This window comes from Culex pipiens, unplaced genomic scaffold, assembly GCF_016801865.2.
Source record: "Culex pipiens pallens isolate TS unplaced genomic scaffold, TS_CPP_V2 Cpp_Un0001, whole genome shotgun sequence".
NCBI lineage: Eukaryota > Metazoa > Arthropoda > Insecta > Diptera > Culicidae > Culex > Culex pipiens.
The window spans coordinates 476,089-502,835 of NW_026292818.1; the positions used below are offsets into that span (position 1 = coordinate 476,089).

General features: G+C 36.7%; 1 protein-coding gene across 8 annotated transcripts in view; it reads left to right on the forward strand.

Moving 5' to 3' along the window:
- LOC120417571 (uncharacterized) overlaps positions 1 to 26,747 on the forward strand; it is a 68,858-nt gene that overhangs the window by 36,219 nt on the left and 5,892 nt on the right. For 7 of the 8 annotated variants that reach the window (XM_052711318.1, XM_052711319.1, XM_052711323.1 and 4 more), the window contains 4 exons: positions 13,944 to 14,834; positions 18,243 to 18,400; positions 18,469 to 19,865; positions 20,001 to 20,799. In XM_052711318.1, the coding sequence (XP_052567278.1) occupies positions 14,003 to 14,834; positions 18,243 to 18,400; positions 18,469 to 19,865; positions 20,001 to 20,799 (3,186 nt within the window). In that variant the 5' untranslated portion in view covers positions 13,944 to 14,002. Of the gene's footprint in view, positions 1 to 4,043; positions 4,180 to 13,943; positions 14,835 to 18,242; positions 18,401 to 18,468; positions 19,866 to 20,000; positions 20,800 to 26,747 lie in introns of those variants that run through there. The other variant, XM_052711325.1, reaches the window with a different exon arrangement.

Genomic DNA, 26,747 nt, shown 5'->3' on the forward strand with positions numbered 1-26,747 from the left:
ATGTGACTTTGCCAATGATTTAAAAAATGTCATTTTTTAGGGGTCAACTTTGGCTGTGTTTTTTACTAACATGTTTGTAGTGTCCCAGACTATGCCTCTACGCAAAAATGTGAAAGCAAGCAAAAATTGAAAAAGCGGCTGTAAAAACATGAAAAAATAGATAGACAAAATGAAATGATAGAAGTGGGAGAATAGGCCAAATACTACCAAAAACAAACATAAACTTAACAAGACAAATGATAATTAAAATACTAAAAATAAAACAAGAAAAACATAAAACAAGAGAAGTAAAGTTTTCCATAGAACAAAAGTTGCTCAAAATGATCTCCTAAACACGGAAAAAATAAAAATAAATCGATAAAAAATTTTGGGCTGTAGAGGGTTAAATATTTCAAATAAACACAGGCTAAATCTTAAGCGCCAGTGGGATCTGGCACTACAAAGGCTGAAAAAAAATCTGATGAGTGTTTTTCTTTAAACACGAGATATCTTTATTTGAAATTGTCTAGTTTTCAAGGGAAAAGTGTATGGGACCACCCTAACGAAAATTGAAAATTGTCCAACTATATGTATTTTCATTTAATTTTGGCCGCTGAATATGAATCTGTCCTCATAACTGAGCCAAAGCTTCTACATTTTGATTTTTGGTCACATTTTCGGTTTATATGACATTTTTACATTTAAAATTGGGCATTAGTTTTTGGAAAACAGCCTCACAAGATTTCGTATGGATAAAAATGAATATCTCTAAATGTCACCTAATTAGCCTGTTATTTTCAACGGAGCAGTGCGTGGCCGAATGGTTACGCTGTCCGCTTTGTAAGCGGATGATTCTGGGTTCGATTCCCATCTGCTCCAACCTTCCATCGGATGAGGAAGTAAAATGTCGGTCCCGGCCTTGGTTGTTAGGCCGTTAAGTCATTCCAGGTGTAGGAGTCGTCTCCATGCCATAAGTACAAACAACACACCAAACCAAGCCTACTCCGGTGGAATCGCTGGCGGCGGTTGGACTCGCAATCCAAAGGTCGTCAGTTCAAACACTGGGGTGGAAGGTTCCTTGGAGTAGAAAGAGGTTTGGGTGCTCTCCTCATTCAAGCCTTCAGACTCCTAGGTTCGAGCAGAAACTTGCAATAGAGACCACAAAAGACCCGGGGGTCGTCAATGTGGATGGTTTTCTTTCTTTCTTTCTTTCAACTGACGATTTCTCGGAAACTATTGGTTCGATTTTAAATGTCAAAAATTTAAACTTTTGCAAAGTTATGTGATCTCTTCAGTAATAATAATTTCAAAATCAAAAAAATCAGGCATATCTCTTGAAAAGGTCAAAAATTGATAATTTTACTCATTTCACATTTTAGACCAGAAATATTATTATTTCATATTTTTTACATCAAACATTCAAAATATATTTTCAATTTTGTTTTAAGCTAGAGGTGGGCAAAAAAAGAGCGAGCCGCTCAAAGAGCCGGTTCACTGAAAAGAGTGGAAGAACCGTGGATCACAAAAAAAGAACCGCGGTTCTTTTTTAAACTTTAGTCTTTTGAAAAAACTGGCTCAAGATGGCATGATTTTTGTTATAAATATAATTTATTGAATTTCCAATAAAAAATGTAGCGTTAAATTTTTTTTTGAGAGTTGAAAATACATCCCAAAAGTGAAAATGCATCCCAAAAGTGAAAATTAATCCCAAAAGTAAATGATTTTTTAAACAACATAAAAAAACTTTTCACTTTACAACTGATTGTGCATTGAAGTAAGATCGGAATACAAATTTGAGCATTTCAAATTGCATAATTTGTAAAATATTACCAAAAATCTACTAAATAGTTGAGAAATTTTGAAAAAAAAAATCCTTTTGTCCGATAAAAACTTCAGCGTTTACAGACTTTATCCATTAAATCAGAATGTAGAAAAGTGTTTACAGAATGTTTTCTCCAAATAAGTTATCAGCATTAGTTTAATTCTTGCAGAAATAAACGCAACTTTAAAATTAATAGCAATTTTTCCAACAACCTAGATTTAAGTTTGGATGCCATTCAGTTACTCGAATGTTTAGGTTCGAGTAGAAATCTTGACATAGAGACCGCCAAGACCAATGGTTCAAAGGCATCTTCTCGTTTTCAGTTTTAATTTTTATTAATCAATACTTTGTAAAAGTCCAATGTGAAATAACTTCTAAAATCACACGATTCTTTAAAAAAAACCTTTCCATCCAAATTTTGGAAAAGGGCGAAAGAGCCGTTCAAGAGAGCGGCTCTTTTTAATGAGCGAACGAAAATGAGCGGCTCCTAAAAAAGAGCGGTTTTGCCCACCTCTATTTTAAGCTGTGGTGGTCGATGCAGTTAAGTCAATGGGTTAGTTTGGCAAAGTTCTCTGGATTGATTTCCATGGTCGGCACTTTTTTTTGACGGATGAACTTTTTTTGCAAATGAGCCTCTGACAAGCGCTGTCCACTTTTGGGTGGAAATTTACCATTAAAAAATATTTTTAATGATTTTTTTGTCCAATTTTTTATATATTTTTTATTTAAAAAAAATCATATTTCCTAAACCAGTTTTTCACCATCATGCACTATAGCTTAAAAGATGTCTTTCAGTCCCCTAAAACGAATCAAAAAATTTCGAAAATTAAAAAAAATACCTATTTTGGTAATTTAACAAATGGATTTTTTTACGAGAACCTATTTTTTCTGAAAAGTCCTCATCATAAACTGCAATTTTGCTAAAGACACCAAATCGATCAGGAAATCCCTTCTCAAGATACATTTACATTACCCGGTTTGTATGACTAGCCCTTAAAACTGTATGGAGACTTGTATGGAAAAAGAAACCAATGATGCAAAATGACTAATTTTGACATAAAAAAGCTTTTAAATCAATGCTTTCAAAATCAACATCAATCTTAATTTAAAGATTTACACAGTATATTTGTATTGCAGAATTAATTAAAATTGTAGTGCAAAATTTTGATTTACTGATATTTTTGACCGATTTAAACAAATTATTTGTTTATAAAAATGCATTTTTGAGTAAAGTAAAAGAAAATAATCAAAAAATCTCAGAAATCCACAAATTGGTTGGATTTACGATCCTAAATCTGTTAATTTTGGAAAATAATATCATGAAACTAGTATAAACAGACAGAATCCCTCGAGCATCCCTACATCACCCACCGCAGCGGTTCCACAAACACCCCACCAAATTTTCATATCGCACACACCTCCTCCTGTTACACTGCTGATTGTGCTGCTGCTAGCCCTGCAACGCAGAACGTCGTCGTCGTCGTCGTCGTCCGTCCACCACGCCGCGCGCCGTATGTTGTGTGTTCAACACCGCCACCACCAAGAGGGATGCTTCGGAGTTAACGTACACACAACAACAACAAACCTAGGGAAGAGAAGAAGCAGCAGGAGAAAGACCAAGAAACGGAACGAAGCAACTGCTTGCCAGCGACCGGGTCAGGAGGAAAGCGTTGACGACCGAGCGAACGAACGAACGAACGGTCGGACGGAAGAGGACTTTCTGCGCATGCTCCTGAATGTATTCATAGCTGAAGAGATCCACCACCAGCAGAAAAGCTGAAGCCAGAAGCACCAGAAGTAGTAGAAGCAGCAGCAGCACTGTTATAGTTGCTCGTACATCAGCGGGTGAACAACTGCTGCCAAGTGAGAAAAAAAAGAGAGAGACATTTTGAGCTGCTGCTGTGAGGTGAAAAGTTGGGAAATCTTGGCTGAAAAGTGGAGAAAAACCTCGAAGATCATCATCAGCAGTGCAGTAAACCGAGATTTGAACACTTTAAACTTGCATAACAAAAGTGGTGGTTGGAGTTCAGGACGTAACTCCTCGCGTGAAAGGTTGTTGTTTGAACCGTGTGCAAAAGATCATCATCCTTGCTGCCCTGAAGAGGGAAGGACGAACAAGCAGAAGAAGAGGAACCTGCGCCTGCATTGGTGGTAGTGGTGCTGTTACAAGGACAGTGCCAACGAGCCAAAGTGTGTGCCAAAGAAACGAAGAAAGGGGTGGTGATGAAGTTGGTGGTGGTGGAAGGTGTCTGCTAATTCCGCGAAGCACCGTACCAAACAAGAAGGAAAGCAATTTTCCCAAAGAGGCAAAGTTTTTCCAACCCAACAACTTTACTGATTCATGGCATGACCTTCGAAAGTTACGACTGGCCAAGATGGTACGTATCGATTTCGAGGGAGAAAAACTATTCAATTGCCGGTTTGGAGAGGTACTCGGCGCGATATTGTGTTGGACTGAAGGAATAAGTTATTAATTCGGAGAAGAACTCCACACTGACTGCGGGTTGGAATGCATTCTCACTTCAGCACCGTGTCACTGCATTCATTATTATAAATATGACCGCCTGCCAAGGGGTAGGATCTAGACTGGTTCAAGATATGATCGTGCTGACGAGAGGCAAGGATCTGCAAAGAATGAGATTCAAGTAACGATTAAAACATTTCTACAACAGTTTTTTGTGTGATCAATGTGTGCAATGATTTGATAGATTTTGTCAGTTTGATGCTGACGAATTGTTTCAAGAAAATCTACCAAAATCAGCACTCAATTTAAAAAATAAACGTACAAATTGTTCATTCTACCTTTTATCCACTTTATACTTTTTGTTCGGCAATGTTGTGCAATATGTTTTTGAATTGCAAGAGCCCAAAAAACTCAATTCATAATTTTGCAGTATTTTGATTTTTTCTAGGTTACAACTATTCAAAAAGTATTTGAGCAAATCTGAATGAAGTGAAGCAAATCGAATGAAGCTTTGTCCATTCCCTATGTCAAAATGAGCAAATTTGCATTATTAGTTTTTCCATACAATTCAGGTGACAATGAAAAGGAGCGGCCGTGGCTGACTGGTTACGGTGTTCGCTTTGTAAGTGAATGATCCTGGGTTCGATTCCCATCTGCTCCCAACGAGAAAGTATAGGAAATATAAATCTTGAAACTCTGAACATGAACGAAAAATCAAAGTCACTCGAGTCGGGGTTCGATCCCCCGTCCTTTGGATTGGTAAGCAAAAATGCTAACCACTAGGCCATCGCGACTTGGTGAGCTATAACTGGAATTAGGAATACTGTACCCCTACCAACTATATACGCGCTGGGTCCTTGTCCATTTGACAAGGGTTCGGAAGTTCTAAATAACGTTTGAACCCGATTGGTGCAAACGTTCTTCAGGGCGGGGCTTGTCGATAAAGCAGAAGTACCTCGCGCTCGGCTAGCCAGCGTAGAAATGGGTCACCGAAGCTCGGCAGAGCTAACACCTTCCAAATGCCTATGCAAGTTATTTGCATGTATAGAATGTAGATCTAAAAATACATGGAAACAACTCAATTTGTAAGAAGCGGCCGCGTGGTCCCGTTTGGTTGGTTGCACACACACACACACACAATTCAGGTGACAATGAAAAAAACGACATAGCACAGTGTTCGGAATGGCAAAATTAAGTGGAATAAATTGCTAACTCCTTTACTTGAGGTCCAAACCAGGTGGTGTCTTTGGAAGAGATGTTCTACTTGATAAGGGCTATCTTTTAAAGTTATTGTCTTTGAAAAAATACGACAACCTTACTAAAGTGACCAAATATAAAAGGAAATACTTAATTTTAAATACGAACAATTATTTAAAATTTTAAAATACATTATTTTTAAGCTAAACATGTTTTTATTCATTATTTTAGAATGTGTGTCATAATTTTAAGCATAAATTTCGCGTAAAAATTATAAATAAATTGATGAAAAACCGTCAAATTTAAATTGAGATATCTGAAAATAGACACCGATAGACACGGAGATAATTTCAGGAAATGTAGTTAAAAGTGTGTACTTTCAAGTGCATTGTTCGGTTTTGCGCCAAAATGCGCCATTTTGAAAACATAGCATCTTGAAAATAGGCTCAAAATTACTAAAAAATGATTATAACTCCTCAATAAAGGCTCAAAACATTTTGCTGTCTTCGGCAAAGATGTGTAATTTTATGTCATAAACAACTCTTCAAAACATAGTAGGCCGCTAAGATGCTATCATTTTGAGTTATCACCAAAAAAGTGCTTTTCAGACCATTTTTGCAAAAAATAGCGAATATAATGAGTAGATTAAGAGCTACAAATTTGGCACCTTCGACAAACTTTCATGAAATTGTCACCTCTACAACTTTGCCGAAGACACCAAAGCCCTACAACGTTAGTTAGTTAGTTTTTGGTTGACACCCTGAAATGTCGTCACCCTGTATGTCAATAACTTCAAAAGATAGCCCTTAACAAGTACAACAACTCTTCCCAAGACACCATTTGGCTAGGACGTCAAATAAAGGAGTTATCAATTTATTCCACTTAATTTTGCCATTCCGAACACTGTGCATAGGTATGTAAATGTATGAAATTCTGTATCTTAAGAAGAGATTTTATGATTGATATGGTGTCTTCGGCAAAGTCTTAGGTTCTGATTAGAACTTTTCCGAAAAAATAGGTACACGGAAAAAATCGGTGTTGTTTTATTCAACTTTTTATCTTTAAATGTTAAATTCCTGAAATATTATTTTATTTTATTTTTTTAATGTTTGAGAATATATCAAATGTTTTAAGGGACTTAAAATACATCTTCTGAGTCATAGTGCGTTAATGTGAAAAATCTGGTTTAGGTGGTATAAGTCTTTTGGAAAATATCAAAAATAAGGACAAAAAATAATGTTTGAAGCAAAATTGCAAGCAAACATTTTTTTTTTGATAAGGTTCACCGTTTTAAGTTATAGCTACTTTAAAGGTATACATTTTCTATTTCTTTTCGTTTTTTTTTTTTTTTTTGCTTGCATTTCAAAAATAATTCATGAGAGAAAGCACTACTTTAAACAAATTTTTAAAGCTGAGAAAATTTCCTAATAGTTACACTCTAAAATAAAACTACCCATTTTATAACTTAGACTTTTCACACCAGAAATTGGATTGCGCAAATTAACCCTTTAAAAAACTATTTCAGAAAAAAATGGTACATTTTAGATGACAAAAAAAGTCAAAAGATGGAATTATTTGTCATCTAAAATATAATTAAAAATTAAATATAAATATAAAAACTTTTTTGTAATGTAAAATCAAATTTGAAATCGAAAAGTACTTTACATAAATTTCAATATAGTACACCGTTTTTTAATTATATTCAATATCAGAAAATTTGATTCCCCAGTTGGCGGTTGTAACTTAAAGATAATTTGTAAAATATGTTTCATATTAAACATGAAATTCAAAACTTATCTAAAATTTTACATTGGCTGGTATGATTTTATTTGTTGTCGTTTCTTTTTTTTCTAAACATTTTCAAAGAAATTTTTCAAGCTTTTCTAGTTACGTCATACAAAAAAATCAATAAAAGAAATATATTTATAAAAGAATTATTTAATTTCAATCACAATGGATTGAATTGTGATTAATTTAAAATCAAAAGCACAACAAAGAACAATAAATCCAATAAATGTTTGATATATTTAAAGCTATCTGAAAACTGTATATTATCACCAATTAATTATATTAAGTTTATTCTATGATTTTAAGCTTAAAAACATAAAAAAAGCAAAAAAAAATGTATGACTGTTTTAAAGAGATCCCGGGATCCCGGGATTCAAACAATATTTTCCCCATTTCCCGAGTAATTCAAAACCCGGGAAAATTGAACGCCCTAAGTCGAAGTTTCTTAGAAGGATAATCGAGTTTGGACTGTATTTTTTTTTAATGTTCGTACTGAGAAAGTAGCATGTAGCCTTTTTAAAAGCTTTGTCGCCGTGTAAATAATTGAAGGGTAATGGATTGTTTTGACTATGTATTTCAATGTTTTATTTCTTTATTTTATTTTTTTAATTTTGAAACACAGATTGAAAACAACCATTAACAGTAATGATACAAATTCTCAAAAAAACATCTTAGACTTTTAAAACAGAATTATTGTTAATTGAATTCGGAAATTTAAACAATCATGAGCATGAATTGCAAAAATCATGAAAATCTGTGCGAAAAAAAACATAAAATTAGTATCTTTTGGTAATTTAGCTTCCGATGAGTCCTTAAATCTTGAATCAACCTCCCATTCAAACACACTCAAAAACTGTAATAACTGGTGACGACGACGATGACGGCGGGAGAGACCGGCACACGACACGCAGGAAAGCAGAATTAGTGGCAGTTTGCATAACCTAATCTACTCTTCAACGCAACGATGGCGGCTGTGTGACGACGACGAGTGCTACTTCTGTTTCTAACTAGCAGCAGCAAACTTCCTCACCATCGTCATTGATGAATTTCTGGTGAAATGAGAGCGCACACGACGACAAGTAGGATTGGTGAAAATCAGATCAGAATTCTCGGGAAGAGAGTATTATTTCACCCCAATCAAATCTCGAATGGAAATATAAGCCCTTTTCAAATGTGACAACCTCTTTCGTGCTCCAACTAGCCAACAAGCAGTAATATCACAAAGATCTTCTGCTTCTGAGCTTGTTGGATGCTGTGTGCTCGTTTCGTTCTCCTAGTAGTTTGAGTAAACCATCCCGAGTTAGTACGAGCGCCTATGTATTGGTGTTGGTGTGATGTAATTTGTTTTGGGAACCTTTGGCCCAGTTTGTTTATTCGATCTGCTGCTGCTCACTACTCTTCACACTAGTTGAGGCAGGATGAGCGAAGAAAGCACGTTCCGTTGAACCACGGGGAAAAATGAAAAGAGAGCAACCGAGCAGAGTCGAGTCAAGAGGCAATAACACACGAGCACACGACGCCACGAGCAGTGAAACACGGTTCTTCTGGATGGTGTTTTATTCTTGGGAAATGTTGTGAAATGACGGGTGGTTGGCGGTTGTTGGTTGTTTAGGTTTTCAGCGGCGACTTCGGCCTTATCGCGCCCAATGAGGGAGGGTGATGCTGCGGAGATGATTATGGCGCGCGACGTAGATTTCACAGGAAAAAGCATGTGAATATTGAAGCGCAGAAGAGCGCCATTTCTGTGGGTGGACGATGACTCAAGAGATCGATTTTTAATTATTAGATTTCTTATCTTAAATTTCACTGGTAATTTGCTCTAATTTTGAGTTACGAGATGTATTGCAAAACTTGAAAAAAGGAAGAGATTTTTGTAAAATTATCTTACTTTCAAACAATACTTTAAAAAGTTTAAATCAAACCAATTTTATTCAATTTGAAATTATAATTGTTACGTTTTGTATTGTTTTTTTTCTGATTGATGTATGGCAATTAATGTGTTTTTTTTTTTGCTATTTCTTTTGTATTTTTTTCAATTTTAAAATTTTTACATCATCATAAGGATATTTTTTGATAAGTTTTTAAAAAAACCAATCAGTTTTTTGCAAAGAAGAGGTAATATTAAACCAACCTTTTTTATGTGTGCTTTATTTCAAAAATGAACAGTTCTTTGAAAATTAATTGGATCTTTAAAAAATCCTAACTTCTATTTGTGCGGAGCGAGGTGGGAGAATTAGGCTCAAGTCAGTTAAGATAATGATGTTTAGATGTTTCCGAGATATTTTTTGCATTGTAATTTCACAGCAAAAAAAAAAGGTTGGAAGGTTGAAAATTTAGTTGGTTAATTGTTAACCCTTTTTCGAGTATTTTGCTAGAAAATGTGTAAGAATGTGAACTTGATGAAAATTCATCAAAAAATTATGAAAATTTACCAGTTTCTGATACAATATAACACTTTTTTTAACACAAAACCTGGCACCGTACCTTGATGAATTACCATAATTTTATTCTGTGTTGTTAATTACTTAAACATGACAGTTTTTTTTATACTTTTTAAGAGTAACTTTCATTTAATTCTGCAAGGTTTTGTTTGTTTCAAACTACTGATTATCACAGTAAAAAATGATTTAGGTAATTTTGGAAGGTGTAAAATTGAAACGTTTTATATTACCACTTTATGATGTAATATTAATCAATTTAAACTGAAAAAGTGGCAAAACACACAAAAAAATTTATGGTAATATTCATCAGGAAATGGTGGCAGATTTTGTGTCAAAAAATGTCTAATAGTACATCAGAAATTTGTGAATATTCATCAATTCATCAGTATTTTCATCATTTTTACAAATTTTTGAGTAAAATTACTCAAAAAAGAGGTTGATCAACCAATCTTCCAAAATTAAACTTTTTTTCTGTGCACTAGAATTGTGGTAAATTTACACATTTTTAGAGGTAAAATTACACATTTCTTCTGACATAAAAGATGTGCCCATTCCCAGATGTAAAATTTCCATGATTTTTTTTATGTGTGTGTGTGTGTGTGTGTGTGCAACCAATCAAACGGGACCACGCGGCCGCTTCTTACAAATTGAGTTGTTTCCATGTATTTTAGATTTTATTTTCTATACATGCAAATAACTCGCATAGGCATTTGGAAGGTGTTAGCTGCTGAGCTTCGGTGACCCATTTCTACGCTGGCTAGCCGAGCGCGAGGTACCTCCGCTGAACCGACAAGCCCCGCCCTAAAGAACGGTTGCATCAATTTGATCCAAACGTTATTCAGAACTTCCGGACCCTCGTCAAATGGACAAAGATCCAGCGCGTATATAATTGTTAGCAGTAACAGTATTCCTAATTCCAGTCATAGCTCATACGCCGCGAATCTGGACGAGGGATCGAACCCCGCCTTGAGCAATTTTGATTTTTTGTTCATGTTCAGGAATTTCAAGAATTTATATTTCCTTAACTTTCTTGTTGGGAGCAGATGGGAATCAAACCCAGACTTATTCGCTTATAAAGCAAACACCGTAACCAGTCAGCCACGGCCGCTCTTGCAACACTTGAAAATTAAATAAGGATGCAAAAAGGAAATTCCTCACCGGGTTTGAACAACACGATCTCGAACAGCCGTTCTATGCCGCGGAAAGCGCAAATCCAAATCCCTCAGCTCCACCTAGTTGTACATATTGGCCAACTTCCACGAGTCTTCTTCAGACCAAAATTTGATATCAATCGCCTCCCAGCGCCGTCCGCTATAAAGCTGTTCGTAAAGGGAATTTAGTAATTCACTTGGTTGATGGCCGGCGCTGACAAAACACTTTCCTTCTTCACCAGGTGCACAAGTTTTAAAACATTCACAAACCGTTCGAATAACTTTGAAGACATTTAAATTTTGTCTCAAACATTAAAAAATAAAAACTCCATGTAAATGACAGGAGCACACAAATTTCAAATTTCCATGATTTTTTTATTTTGCAAAATTATTTGGATTTTAAATTAAAACTGCTTAATTTATTCCTTCTTTTCTACGAGAAAAGTTCTTCCAACTATTCTGATGGGAATACAAGATTCTTTGAGAATATTTTCTATAAAACATGGCTGAAAAAAGATAAAGTGATTTTTTTTTGCTTTCTTTAAAAGGTAAGTTCAAACATTTCGCAGAAAAAAAACAAATAAAAAAGATTGATATGGTAATTTTCCACCTCTAAATTAATACAAAGCTGTTTCAATATTTTTTAAAGCAACAGCCAAACTTTTCCTATCCGGCGTAACGTCCTTCGGCAAATGTCGATTTGACGATAAAAATTGGATTCGTTTTTTTGTGAATTTTCCAATCCAATTCCAAATTTGTTTTTAGATTTAAATGTTGCTTTTTGGACTTCTCAAAAATTTTGATTTTGGGACCATAGATCAAAAATTACGTTAAACTTGAAAAAGTAATATTTTCATGAACTCATTTATATTTTAACAAATATTTAAATGTGACATAACTGTAATCATGTAAAAATATTGTATGCCTCAACATTATGAAAAAAGCTTGTCATTTCAATGTATCTTTTTTTTTTTTTTCTTTTTTTTTTTTGGAGGGTGATCCAGCCGCACATCGTTGATGTCGAAACCTCTAAACTGGGCCCTCGTCCTTTCACGTCCGTCAGTAGTCTTGTCGTACATTACAACTAGAACCAGATCTGCCAATGAATTAGTACACTTCGACCAAATAAACACTGACGCTGTATGGATCTGACTCTAGAATAAATGCACAGTTGTGTGTTATTTATAAGTCCAAAATGTTCAATTATTCATATAAGTCCAAATATTCATTTGCGGATAACTACCTAACTTGAATTGAATACAAGATTTAAAGTAACATATCCGAAAGCTACTCTTATCTCAAATCCCCGACATTTTAATTAATAGCCAAAAAATCTAGAACGTTTCTTTTAAAACCTGTCTGGCTTCTTAAAAAAAAAAAACATAAAAAATAGATTGACATTTCATATTTTACAAGTCGTGAATTGAAAAAGAGACGACCATTCGATCGTCAGAATTCCAGTAGATCCTCGATTCGCAACAATGGTCGATACAATCATAATCCGACAGTCGTTAGTTCAACAGATCAACGAATTTAGTCCGATATCATTTCACTATTGATTGATCGAGACTCTATGGAAATCAGAATGGTTTTAATGCTACTTGAATGAAAATCACCGATTCTGATAGGATTACTAAATTCACTATTACTAATTTTGTCCCTAAATAACTAAATGCAAAGTATAAAAGTTGATATTTATAGTTAAAATCCTAAATTCTACAAACACTATTTTTTTAAACCCGCATCCTAACCTGACACCCACATTAAGATAGGGAAAAATCACATATGTAGCGGTTCATTGAACAAATGTGATATTTCCACTATCGGAGAACCTCCTTGTCTCGATGACAGCTTACCGGTCATCGATTAAGCCCTGAGACTGCGTCAAAGTGGGTTCTCGTAGCATGAAGTGGTGTCCATGTGTAAAAATGGAAGTTTCAGCAATATACTGAAAACTTCGATTTTAATTCCACATCGGATCAAATCATACTCCTTGCCAAATAAGCATCAAACCTATGATACTCATTATGACAAAGCCCAGGGAGCTTGTCATTTCAATTTATCAGTTTAAATTTCAGTTTTTTTTTTTCATTTAGGCCGATGTAAATATTTTTGTACTTAAACTCTAACCGAGGTCAAGAGTGGGAACAAAATTACAAAAAATAGAAAAAAAACAACCAACAATTTCAATTCAAAAGGCATGTTAAATGCATTATACAACATTTGCATTTGTGGTTAGTTTTCAAAAATTCTAAATTTTAGAAAAAAAAATTGATGAAAAAAACTTTTTGTGGTAATTACAACAAACAAAACAACAAAAATTCACAAAAACTCAAAAAATATTTTTTTTATAAAAAAAAAACACGTTTAAATTTAAAAAAAAATATTTCATGCAATCTGATTTTTCGGACCATTTCTAAAGGGGGGGGTTGGATTCAAAAACATTAAAAATTATTTCCAATTTTTTTTAAAGGACCTATACTGCCCATGTTCGCATAAATGTCCCATATGCAAAAACAGCAAGCTGAGAAAAACGCATTTGAAGTTTGTCCCATACATAAGGCTACGTGTTAAGTTTTCGCGAAAAAAATGGATTTCCTCCTGATTTCTAGAATAAAGTACTGGATGTTATATGCTCTTTTGAAAGAGCACACAATTTTGATCCAAACTGCATCAATAACTCGAAATCGATGAAAATGCATATGGGACATTTATGCGATCAGGGGCAGTATAAGCTATTGTCTTTTAGAAAATATTGTTTATAGGACCTTTACAAAAAAAACTCTAGATTTGAAACAGCTTTTGTTAAGAATTAAAATCTTTCTCGAACCCAGAATAAATTTACATTTAATTTACATTTCATGATTAAAATTCATATAAAAACTTATTAATATGCCAATTAATTTGTCACAATCAGGCAAGGTGTTTCATGGGTTTATTTAAATTATACAGGTGGGGGTAGTTTCACTTCCGCATCAGTTCTGATCAACATAATAAATCCGCTCTGCAACTCACTATAACTAATCACGATCATAATATTATGTTACCAAAAATACTCAAATTCAACCAATAACTAACCAAATTTCCTTCCACCTTTCCAGGACGTTCCAAACCGGAAGCTCTGCGGCGTGCGGCCCTGCCGCTCGGCCAACCCTGAAGCATGGACGCCCCGTCGATGGTCCAGCGCGACGGGGACAAACTGATCGTGCGACGTGTCGTCAGCGGTGAAGAAGTGTTTCTCAGCAGCAGCAACAACAACAACAACAACGCATCCTCCGGCAAGGATCATCATCATCAACAGCAACAGCAATCCCAGTCGAGGCCATCGAGTCGTGCTTCGTACGCGGACAGTTTCAAGCTACTTTCGGGCGAGGAAGACCTCAGCAAGTTTGGGCTGATCCTCGAGGACAGTTCGGGGAAGAGTGATTCCGGTGGCGGGGTTCGTAACAATAATAACAACAATAGTACAAGTGAGTGCGCCGAGCAACAGCTGCCCCAGTGCAAGATCAAGCGGAATTACTCGTGCAGCAGCTGTACGTACTTTACGCAGAATCCGCGCAAATATCTTACCCACTTGCGGGATGTGCACGGCGAGAAGATCATCATCAACGAGTGCAAACGGTGCCTGTACGCGTCCCGGCACTACCAGAAGCTGGTGCGCCACATGAAGATGGTCCACGGCTCGACGGACGGCATCAAGACTCCGTTTAGCTCGCGGCGGCGCGGAACCTTCCGGAAGGAGTTTTTCAAGAAGAACAAGTTCAAAATGAACAACAACCACCCGATGACGTCCGGTGGCGGAAGTGGGGGTGGGAGCGGAAGTGGACCAAGTGAATCTCAGTACAGTCTGAGCAGCAGTGCAAACTACATTAACCAGCTGATGAAGAGCAATCTGAGTAAAATGTTCAGTGGGGTGAATGGGGGCAGTGGCGGCAGTGGAGGAGGAGTTGGCGGGGGTGACAGTTCTACGGAGAATTCACTCTTTTTCCCAGGTAAGAATGCAGTTATTGTTGCATTGTTCGTGTAGGTTTCGTAAGTTGGAGAGAATGTGTCATAGGGTATGGAAACGCTTGTGTGTAGAGTAGCTTGGTTCATGGAGTTGATTTAAAAGAAATTTTACATAAGATAGTTTTTGAAAATATTATTACTACTTATATTGGAATGATATAAAAAATAAACTTTCTAAACGCTTCTGATGCAAGTACAATTACTGTGTAAATCTATCTAGAGCGTTCAAAATTAGGGGAAATTAGAAATTTCTTCAAAATCATTCTGATCCTGGTTTTGATTCATATTTTGCCAACAAATTATATAAAACAGGCACTTTCATGGTCAACTAAGTGTGAGGATCGATGAATTGATTGATTTTGTTGTAATAGATCATACAACTACATAATTTTTCTTCGTTTTTTTAAGATTTAAAATTATCTTTTGTATTTTTTTAAGAAATACGATTATTCGTTTCAAAGTTGTTGGGCAGGAAGTTCATGCCAACGACCATAAAATTTGCCTCTGTAAGCAGTTTGAGAGCAAGCGCGAAAATAAAATTGACACATACAATTCAAATGAAAAATAAATTTAAAAAAATCATGCAGAAATGAGAATACAATGTGTTTTCTGTTTTTTTTTTCTGTGTAATTTCATTTATGGCTTATGAAAAATAGTTTTCAATTTTAGTTCAGTTTAAAAAAATTATAGCAAATAAGTCAAACGATATATTATCACCTAAACTCCCAAGCTCGAGAAAAAGGGGGAATTTATGTGGAAACTCCCCCTTTGTCTCGAGCTTGGGAGTTTAGGTGTTATTATCATTATACAATTAGACTTCCATTTTTTGCATATTTAAACCGTATGGTGGTACCAGTGCACCAAAAAAAATTTTCTTCAAGCTGGAATTTCTTGAAAACTATTAAAGTTATTTGATTATTTTTCTTGCACAATTATTTTTAAAATATTTAGTGATACTCACACAAATTTTCATCAATTTTTATAAATTTTTAAATCATTTTTCACCAATTTATTATATTACTAGAATATCGGGAATTCCCGGGATTTTTTTTGTAAATATCCCGGGAAACAGATTTTTTTTTTCTACAGCGAATCCCGATTTGAATGAATACATTTCTAGAGTTTTTTTTTATCTTTTATATGGTTATAGGACCTATTCAAAAAAACTCTAGATTTTTAAAATGTACGACTTATCAGCCAAAACGTGTCGTTTTTGTCGCTGAAAAATGTGTCGAATATTTTTTTTTTCATAAAATTATTTTTATTAGGTCCTTTTCAGTACTAGGACCTGATTAGGACCGAGTCAGCTTTTATAATTAAATTTTACTTCAATTCGAATATTTTATATTCATATTCAAAATTCAGAATTAATGGGAAAAATAGAAAAAAAAATATTTTCATCTCTGCATTGCACAGTGGTCCAGATCGCAAAACTAAGTGGAAAAATGATTTTCAGAAAAGTGGTGAAGTTTTGGAGCTTTGGTGTCCTCAGAATAGTTGTTGCAAATGAGAAGGGGAAACTTTTGGTTTGGTTGAACATTGGTTCACGATTAGGGTGGTTTTGAAAATCTAACTTTTCAGTTTTTTTGTCTTCTAGAAAGTTGTAGGGTTTGCCAATCCAAGCAACTTTGTCGAAAATACCAAAATTTAATCTAGTAATCTTCGCCTTCTACCTTCAAAAACCCGTTTTTTGAACTTGGCAATTCAAGGTTAAGTTTTAGAGAAAAGTTATATATAAGCTCTAAAAAAAATATTTTTCAGACTTAAGGGTCAAGAGTTACAGTCATGTTAAGGTAAGAAAGATGCAAATTTGAATATTTCAAGGAAAAAGTGTATGGGACCACCCTAACGAAATTCTAAAATTGTCCAACTATATGTTTTTTCCATGATAGGAAAACCCTTTTTCTGGATTTTAATATTTATAAATTCCACGTTTGACACTATATTACCACCTAAACAACCATGCGCGCGGAAAACGTGCTATTTATATGGAACCAACCTAGTTTTGCTCCTAAAAGAAGATTTAGCGTCCTCAAACCTGATCTTAAACGTGATTTTCCAGCAAAAAATACTGAAAAGTACTGTGATCACTAAATTTAGATAACTTTTTTTTTATACAATCATATTGCGCAATTCCCACTAACTTGGACTTCGCACTTTATTATTGCTATCGATCGCACTATTGTGACTTGTCAAACTGCCTATAGGGAAATTTAAATTTTCCTCAAAAACGATCATAGCGAGCCGAGGTTGCTCTCTCGTTTTCATCTGTCAATCGCACTTTTATAAAATGCTGTCAATTATACTTTTATAAAATGCTAAAAGTTCTGTTTGGCGGAAACTGCGACTGGAAATGTAAATAAACAAAACGTGGTTGCCTAGCTTTTTGAACTCTTGTCGTCGAAAGTGCGGGCTAAGTCCAAGTTATAGTGCAAGGATCAATATTACACCTTTATGTAATACACTGCAATAAAATTAAAAATACAAAACAAACAATTTATCAAGATGTTATTATGTTATTCAAAAAAAATAAGGTTGTAGATCAGCTACTTAAAATGTATTTATTTTTGAGTGATTTTTTTAAAGCAAATAAATGGTTAAAAGAAAGACAAAATGGTACAATTTTTTTCCCTATGTCAAAAGAAGTCGTTTTTTTTCATACAAGTCTCCATATGATTTTGGAATCTGTTTGAAATTCTGTATGTTTAGAATGGAATTTCTGTTCAATTTGTTGGTGTCTTGGGCAAAATTGTAGGTTTTATGATTGAAACTTTTCGGGGAAAAATTGGTAAACGGAAAAAATTGAATATTTCATATAACTTTGAAGTAACAAGTTGAATTCCCACGTTTTTTTTATTTTTTTTTTTTATTTTTTTTTTTTTTGGGACTGAAAAGACATCTTCTGTGCCATAGTGTGCCATAGAAGGTGCAAAATCTGGTTTAGGAGAAATATTGTTTTTTTTTTTTTTTTTTTGAAAATAACGAAAACCTGGACAAAAAAGAACAAAAATCCGGGTACGGTTTCGGGACGGAGTTCAATTTTTAGATAACAAAGTATAGTCTTCACGTATGATGAATTCTGCAAAATTGCTTCAAGTTGGTGTTAAGGTTGCAACCAACACCACTCAACCCCCAAACCAGGAAGAAAAATCCATACCTCGACATATTTCTAATCACAACTTAACATACATTCGGTCGGCTTATCGCGCCGCGCAGACCTACTACGTCAAGCAAACGCCACACACATGATATATTTATTCTCTTCTTGGTACTCCAAAACTGTTGTCGCAAGCACTAATACAGTACAGCAGGCAGACAGCCAGCACGGTCGTAGACACAAAAAGCGCTAACGCAGGTCTTTCTTTCTTCTCCGGCTGGTCTTCTTGCAACAGGCAACTTTAAACCGGGCGGCGGGCTAACACTGGCCGAGCAAGCGCAGCAGTTATCGTCGCAGCTGAAGGGCTCATCAAACATAAATATCTTTACTGATAACGGCGGCACCTCGTCGACTTCGTCGGCCGCGCACCAGCTCGGCGATTCGGTAAACAACGTGAGTATAACCCGCCCTGGGATTGAGGTGTTGGTCACTGAGTTGTGTTCTTTCGTTCGTTTCGACAGGACGTGCTGGCCATGTTGCAGCACAATCTGGTAGACAAGGGCAAGCAGCTGACGATCACTCCGGCGGGGAGCGGCGAAATGGCGTCGTCCAAGGCGAAGAAGCGTCCGCGGCCCATTCCGGATCTGATTCCGTTGCACAGTATTAGCCAGCTTCATCTGACGGGGGAGGCGGGCAAGACGTACCACCTGAACCCGGAGGTGACGATCAAGACGAGGGTGGCGAGTGGCGAGAATAACAGCAGCTCGGCTGATCGCGTTGTTATAGTGGACGACGACGATAGTCCGATTAACTTGACGGCCGATCATCATCAGCAAGATGATAAGGGAGGTGGCGGCCTGCAGCATCAGTGCATTTTCTGCCAGATCATGGTGAGAACAACGGACGACCTGGCACTACATTTGCGGACGTTCCACAGTGATGAGTTGTTTGCGCTGTTGCTGCAAAAGAAGCCTGAGGAAAGCGGGCAGGTCGAGCAGCCGCAGCAGCAGCAACAGCAGCAGGTGCAGCAACCTCCGCAGTTGTATTCCGCTGAAACGCTGACGATCGACATCTGGAAGAGGCTACTGGAGAACAACAAAGCAATCCTGGAGGAGCAGGAAGCTCGGGAGAACGACAGCGAAATGCAGTCCGGGCAGTTTTCCAACGATGAAGATGATTCGGAAACGGTCGAGTCCGCGATCAGCAAGAACGACACGTATTGCGGAGTGGAGACAGCTCCCGGGTATGGGGAAGTGACGAGTAAGATCAACCTGGACGGAACTCCGGCTCCATCGACGGCGATCATGAAGAAGGTCTTCAAGTGTCCGCACTGCTCGTTCTGGGCGTCAACGGCGTCTCGCTTCCACGTACACATCGTGGGTCATCTGAACAAGAAACCCTTTGAATGTTCGCTCTGTGCGTACCGGTCCAACTGGCGATGGGACATAACGAAGCATATCCGCCTGAAGACGATCCGCGATCCAAGCCACAAGAACGCCGGCGTCCTGATGAACGACGAAACGGGCCGGCGGAACTACACCAAGTACAACCGGTACATCACGCTGATGAAGGTCACCGACAACAGCTTCAAGGACGCTTCGTCCAGCTCGAAAGCCATGATGCTGGAAGCGAACCAGGCCGACTACCTGGCGATGTGCAAATCCGGTGATCAATCGTCCGGCGGATCGTCCTCTTCGCTGGCCGGCCCGAACGCGTTCAACTCGCTGGCCAAGATGTACTCCAGTGAGGAGCTCGCCCAAGCGTTCAACCTGGCCAACATGAACCAGATGGCGCGGTACGAGCCGGAAATGCTGCAATCGTTGATGGCCGGTGGCTTGCCCAAGACGCTTCCCCCAACCGACGATGAAGTTCCGTCCGCACCGAAGGTGGCCTTCAAGTGTAAAAAGTGCAATTTCAAGTAAGTTCTTACCCCTCAAAACTGTGAGCTGAAAATTGGTATACTTTCATGACATGCTTCGACCAAAATTTAAAACATAACAAATCGTCTGTCAGTTTTACCTAAGCTCATTTTCCTTCCCCCCTCTCCCCCCAGGAACCCCTTCCGCGAGATGGTCCTGCTGCACATCAAGTCGACCCACCTGAGCGGTTCCGCGGACAAGTCCGGCGCCGACGCTGACATCGACCTGTGCGAAGACCAACACCAGCAGCACGATCAACCTTCGGCGGACCCCTCGGCCGAAAGTCCCGCGCCAGCAAACAACAGTACGCACAACCATCACCCCACACTCTCCCCGCTCAGAACAGCAACAACCACATCCAGAACATCAACGTCCTCACCGGGTTTGGTGGTGCCGGTTACGTCGAGTCCCCGCCGACGAAGCGTCGTCGGGGTCGTCGTCGGTGGTTTGGCGGCCCCGACAGTGGATAATAGTGGGTCCTCCTCTTCCGGTGGTGCTGGTTCTGCGACGGCGGTGGCCAATTCACCGCCGAGTGGCGGGGGCGGAACCGTCGTTGGCTTCCCCAGTAACAATTATACCACTACTAACGCTACTACATTAATTGGTGTCGGATTAAACCTTACTCAGGCTGTTGTAGCTAATGACAATCGGTTGGGATCAACTTCAACCTTCACCTCCTTCAGTAACAGTAACAGTACTATCCCCACTACTACTACTACTACTAGTGTCGTGTCGTGTGGTGGTGAGGTGGACAATAGTAGAACAATCGGAGTGAGCACTCCTTCTACTCAAACCAATTCGACGGGCATTAAGGGAACTTCTTCGCCACCAACGGCGTCGAACGCGTCGTCGTCGTCGTCGTCGTGGCGGCCGAGTGCCCCGTACCGGTGCGGTCATTGTCATCAGGTGTCCAATTGGAAGCATGTTATTCAGGTATTTGCCACAAGCTCAAAATTTCACTACATCGTGTGTTTGTTTGTCTTCTTCTTTACTTTTGCTCTATAAGTTTTCGTGTGCGTTTTTCTTCTGTGCAATTCTATTGTGTGATGTTCTTGCAATGGCTACCGCAAATGATTTGTCCACTGTTTTGTTTGTTTTTGTCGTTTCGTTTCGTTTTCGTTTTACGGAGCAAGGTGGGGGACGCGGCCTCAAGTCAGTCCAAGTCCGGTTTCTTGTGGAAAAAAGGGTAGTGGCCGAACTAGTATTGCATACCAAATGAACACCACCGGAAGATATAGGGGATCGGGAGGGGGAAGGTGAAAGAAAATTAGTGTAGGTGTGAGTAGTAAGAACTTGGATGACTTAAGCAGTTACGTTAATCTAACTTTAAAACTGAATATAGGAAATCTGAAATTATGATTCAATCAAAAACTCAATTGAGATTTATACAAAGGAAACCAATGATGTATTTCAAATCTAAAGGTAATCAAATAAATTAACTGGAAAATGAAAGATGAAAACTAACTTGTCAAGGGCATTTTTTCTGGACCCCGTCCTGTCGCGTCCGTCAGTTGTCTTGTCGTACACTGCAACTAACTTTAATTTAACTAATCATTTATGTCCAATTATTCATTTCAGAAAAACTAACTAACTTGAAACAACAACCTCAACTAAACTGTCTGAAAGTAACTTGAATCTCAAATCCCCGAAATTTTAATTACAAAGCCAAACATTTCTTTGCCTATTTTTAAAACCTGTCTTGCTGCTTCCAAAAACAATAAACATTAATGAAACGTTCATATTTTACAAGTTGAACACTCGTTGTTAAGACGACTATTTCGTGCCTTCCATTTCATTAGGGCACACAAGCTCTGCAAACAAGAGTGTATCCCTATCATATATCGTATGTAATTTGAGTGAAAGAGACACAATCCTGTTCACACCTGTGTGTCCTTTTGAAATGTTAGGCTCTATTTGATCGTCAAAACTCCAGTAGATTCTCGATTCGCAACAATGATCGATACAACCATAATCCGAAAACCGTTAGTTCAACAGATTAACGAATTTTGTCCGATATCATTTCATTATTGATTGATCGAGACTCTATGGAAATTTTGACAATTCAGAATGGTTAGTATACCACTTCAATTGAAATCAGAAATTCTGATAGCATTACTAAACTGGCTTACACATAACTGAAGTCTGGAATTATTAAACAACCTAGAAAAAGTTACAAAAAACTAACTATTCCTCCCCATTTTCAAACAGTTTTAAACCTGTTTCTAACAGATTTTACGAACAAGAATATTGAGACTCGAATAAAAAATTGCAATATCTTGTAATTTTACATATTATAAAAGCTGTGATTTCTATCAACACAAGTATATATATTTTTTTTTTTGCGGAGCGAGGTAGGACAGCTAGGATCAAGTTAGTCCATATTTCGTTCTCTATCGCCGCTCCCCACAGTGTCATAAAAACACCGTTTGCAAGAGCTCCCCAAAACTAGTTTTGAAGGTTCTAACTGTTAAAAGTAAAACTTTTAAAACTCTCAAAACCAGGATCAAGTAGCACTTGCAAACGTAGTACATTTTCCATACGCTAACGGACTTTTACTGATTGACAACATGACTGTTCCGACAAAGCAATAAACGCAAAATTAATTTTAAGGGAAAATGCCAACAAAACTTTTTTTTAAATGGAAATTATTGTATATACCTGTAAAGTTAATAATAGTTAAGAAAAATATAAAGAGTCGACTCTCGGTTGTCAATAACTAAGGGACTACGAGACAAATAAAATAAGAACCCAAAAGCCGATTCGATTAGAATATCTAAGCAAAGCATGATCGTCATTTTGAGATCATATTAACAAAAAAAAAGTTGAAATAAAATCAGATAGACCGTCAAATAGAGAAAAGTTGGGATAAAAAGAAATGGAAAAAGAAAGCATCGAAATATGAAAATTTAAGAACTAAAAAAATCTTCTACAGAAGTAGGAAAACATAGAGAGATTGACAACCAGTGAGCCGTCTATAAATAATAAAGACAACTAAAGTCACATACCTGATGATGGGTAATACCTTGGGTAGTACCCATCTTACCGCTCACTGGAAAAGGCACTTTTTGCGGGAGCTGCAATTGCTTGATGGCCTACATGCCTTGGCGATCCCCAAGTTGAAGTTTCAATCGCTTACAGCCGCATCCGGAACATCACGCAGACGCTGTAGTTTCTCATCGTCCTTTTAGTGTTCGTCTTCCTTCCTTCTGGTGTATGCTGCTTTCTTTGGCTGTTCATGTTTTCATTCATGGCTGCTTGTATGATCTGGAACTGGTTCGAAAAGAACAGAACAAAAAGAACAGCAGTATCTTCCGAAAATAAACTAACATAAATATGACAACAATAACATTTCGTCGCGCATCGTAGCTTATCGTGTGAGTACTCGCGCTAGTACTACAGAGTAAAAGCACTTTCCATCATGTGGTGATCTGGTCCGCGTGAGCGCTTTTCTTCAAAGAGGTCGTTTTGTTCTTAAGAGAACATCTTTGTAAGCGTTGCCCATAGGATAGCTTACCGTTTTGAAGACTGCTGAGGATCCGGATCCCTTGCAGCCTGTCACTACAGTTAACTCATCCCTTTATCCTCCATCCGCCACCCGGAGGCACGCGCCGTAGGGCTGCCAAAGTCCTGACGACCCACAGGACCTGGGAAAACCAATCTTATCGTCCCCAAGCGTAAAGACTTTAAGACTAGCTTTCATCACCAAAGCCCACGGATTTGTCCACTGTTTTGTTTGTTTTTGTCACTGATTTAACACCGTTTTGCTGCTAGAACATGCATGATTTAAACAAAAAAAAAGGCAACGTCAGAGAAAAACATAGTTGTTTCATTGTCATGAAACAACAATTATATAGCAATTTGAAAGCAACTGGAAAAAAGAAAAATTATTCTACGCGAATACATTTTTCTTTTCAACAAACAGACCAACTGCGTAAATTTAACCGCATTTGTTGTAGGGGAAGGTGGTGCAAGACGACCATATGGGGCAAGAAAAAAAAAAAAGGTCCTATAAACAAAATTTTCACTTTTTGCTTTTTGGGTGTTTTTGAATACCCCTGACTCAAGGCGGTTCTAAAAACACCCAAAAAGCAAAAATTGAAAATTTTGTTTATAGGACCTTTTCAAAAAAAACTCGAGAATTGCTCGTACGGCCGTATTTTTTACAATTTTGATTATTTCCAGTATGAGGAATTGTTGCTAGCAATGCATTTAGCTGATTCTACTTCCACATAACCGCCAAAACGACGTAAACGCCACGGGGCATAAGATTGAATCAAGTTTTTTTCTAAACCTTTGTTTTCTTATAATATTTGGAAAGTACAAATTAAGGCTTAGGGTTCGTTTTAAGGCTCATTTTATCAACATGCTATTTTTCCTAGATCAGTAGTGTCCCTACCAATGACTTTCACCTATTATAAAGTATGATGTTAGTTTTGGTTATTTTTGTTGAGAGCTTTTAAAAAATCTTGTTCAGGTGGGGCAAGTGTGCCATTTGGATTTTTAGTATGGAAAAAAAAATACGAATTGCTGCAACAACATATTTTATTGGGAAATAAATACATAAAAGTACTTAAAAACTGATAAATAATTGTTAAAAAAAATTGTCCGTTCAAAATATAGTGATATTATGAAAATTTACTATTTATCAACGAAGTAATTTATTTTTTTCGCAAAAACGATCATATTTTTAGTAAAATATTATTATTTCATCTGAAAATTAAAGAAACGTTTCAAATACATTCTAATCCGATGTATCTAAGTGACGACAGTTCAATTGTTAGCAAATCCAAACGGGTTGTTCGTCTTGCCCCACTAGTTGAGTAGAACGTACGGAAAACAAAAAATTTAATATCATTTTTTTACATTAAAAAACAGGATTTTAAAAAAAAACTTGTTCTATCAAAGTCTTAGTCAAGACCTGGAATAAGATGATTATAAAAAAAATCCGACAGATTGTATAATGTTTTTAATGGGTTATAACGAGCATTACCTTAGCTTGTTACACTTGCCCCACTTCCCCCTACCTCTGATCATTTTCAAATATGAGCTCGATTAGACGAAAACTGGAGCTGCCCGAGCAAAATCAATTTTTCATACGAATTTTTATGGAAAAGGTCATCTTTTCAGTTATTATTGAACACGTTAGCCATTTTTGCGATTAATGCCAACATCATAGACATATACGGCACCTTCTTGCAAAAGGTTTGGTAACGTCATGATTCGAATTCCCGGACGCTTCGAAATCCGGACACCTCATCTTGTTTTATCAATTATTTTTATATAAGTTCGCATAATTATTGTCAAAACTGTGTTATTTGATGAATTCTAAAATCAACTTTCATTTCAAATATGTTTGGACGCTGTAGTAAATGCTAACACAAATAAATTAAATAAACACGTGAGTTTACCAAAACTGTGAAACATTTCGCAGAAATATTTCAAAGGCGTTCGAAGCACCGGGAAGGCAAAGCAGAAATTTATGGTTGTGATTTCCTTAAATTCTGGAAAATATTTAAACAAAATATCGATTGTTTTGATGACCTTTATTGAGACTTAAAGAATTCCGTTCACTTAAATTTCAGTCCAAATTTGTGCGATTCATAAGCAAAATCGAGTGTCCGGATTTCGAATCAGCTTTTATCAGTGTCCGGGATTTGAAGCACAACAAAACATTTTAGTTTTGAAATTCTGATAAAAAATGTTTAGAAAAGAAAAATTAAAATTGACTATTTCATCCCCTGATGATATTTCTACATTTCCAACTTATTGCATGCATTTTTGCGAGCTATAACAAAACTGATATGCTACTTAGTGTCCGGATTTCGAATCATGACGTTACGTATAACATTGAAGTTTTTAGCTTTCTTGAGCTCTGTACAGACTCTCAAATATAAAAAAAAATCTGTACCAGCAAAAAAGATATACCAGCAAAATAGATTTGGGTTCCAATCGAGCTGTCAAAACAGAGTTCCAATCGAAAGATTTGAAATTATTTATGCGGATTTGTGATTCGTTACAATTCGCCTCTCTATATAGGCTATCTAATACAATAAATATGGAATTTTCCTTTTTTTTTATTTTAATTGCTCGAGTTTTTGACCAATCGAGCTCATATTTGGAATTTAAGATAAGTACCTATATCAAAGAACTCAGCTTTGTATTGAAAAACGAAATGTCAAATTTGAACCACTCTCCTATACATTCTACAAAAATAATTTGCTTTTTGAGCAAATCGGTCATCCGATTTTTTCCATTTTATTCTATGGCTTCAACTTTTTGGAAGCCTTCCGTATGCCCAAAGAAACTATTTTACAATTTGTTTATATCACTTTCCATACAAATTTGGCAGCTGTCTATACGAAAATCTGTATCTTATGAAGGATTTTTTTAATGACTTGCTGTCTTCAGAAAAGTTTAAGGTATAAATGAGGACTTCATCAAATAAAAATAAGTTACTGATTTTTTTAAAAAAAAATTTGACACTAAAAGTTGATTTTCAAAACTTACAACATTTTTAAATATTTGTTTATATGTTCCAGGGGATTATTGGTTTATTAGTGATTTTTCAAAAATAATCTGAAAAATCAGATTGCATGTGATTTTCAATGTAAAATTAAATTCACAATCTAAAAGAACGTAGTTATATTTAGTTAAAGTGCACCATTTTCAAATTATAGCCATTAACTTGGTAACTTTTCTAGAAATTTTTTTTTTTTTCAAAATACCGAAGTTTCCATTATCCGAAGTTCGATTATCCGTAGGTTTGTATGGGACTTGGGATAAGCGAATCACGAACAAAAAAAAAACGTTTTCTCGTTTTCTTACTTTTAACAACAAATTCGAATTCTGCGACCCTTTTTCACTCAAACTTGGATTGTTGA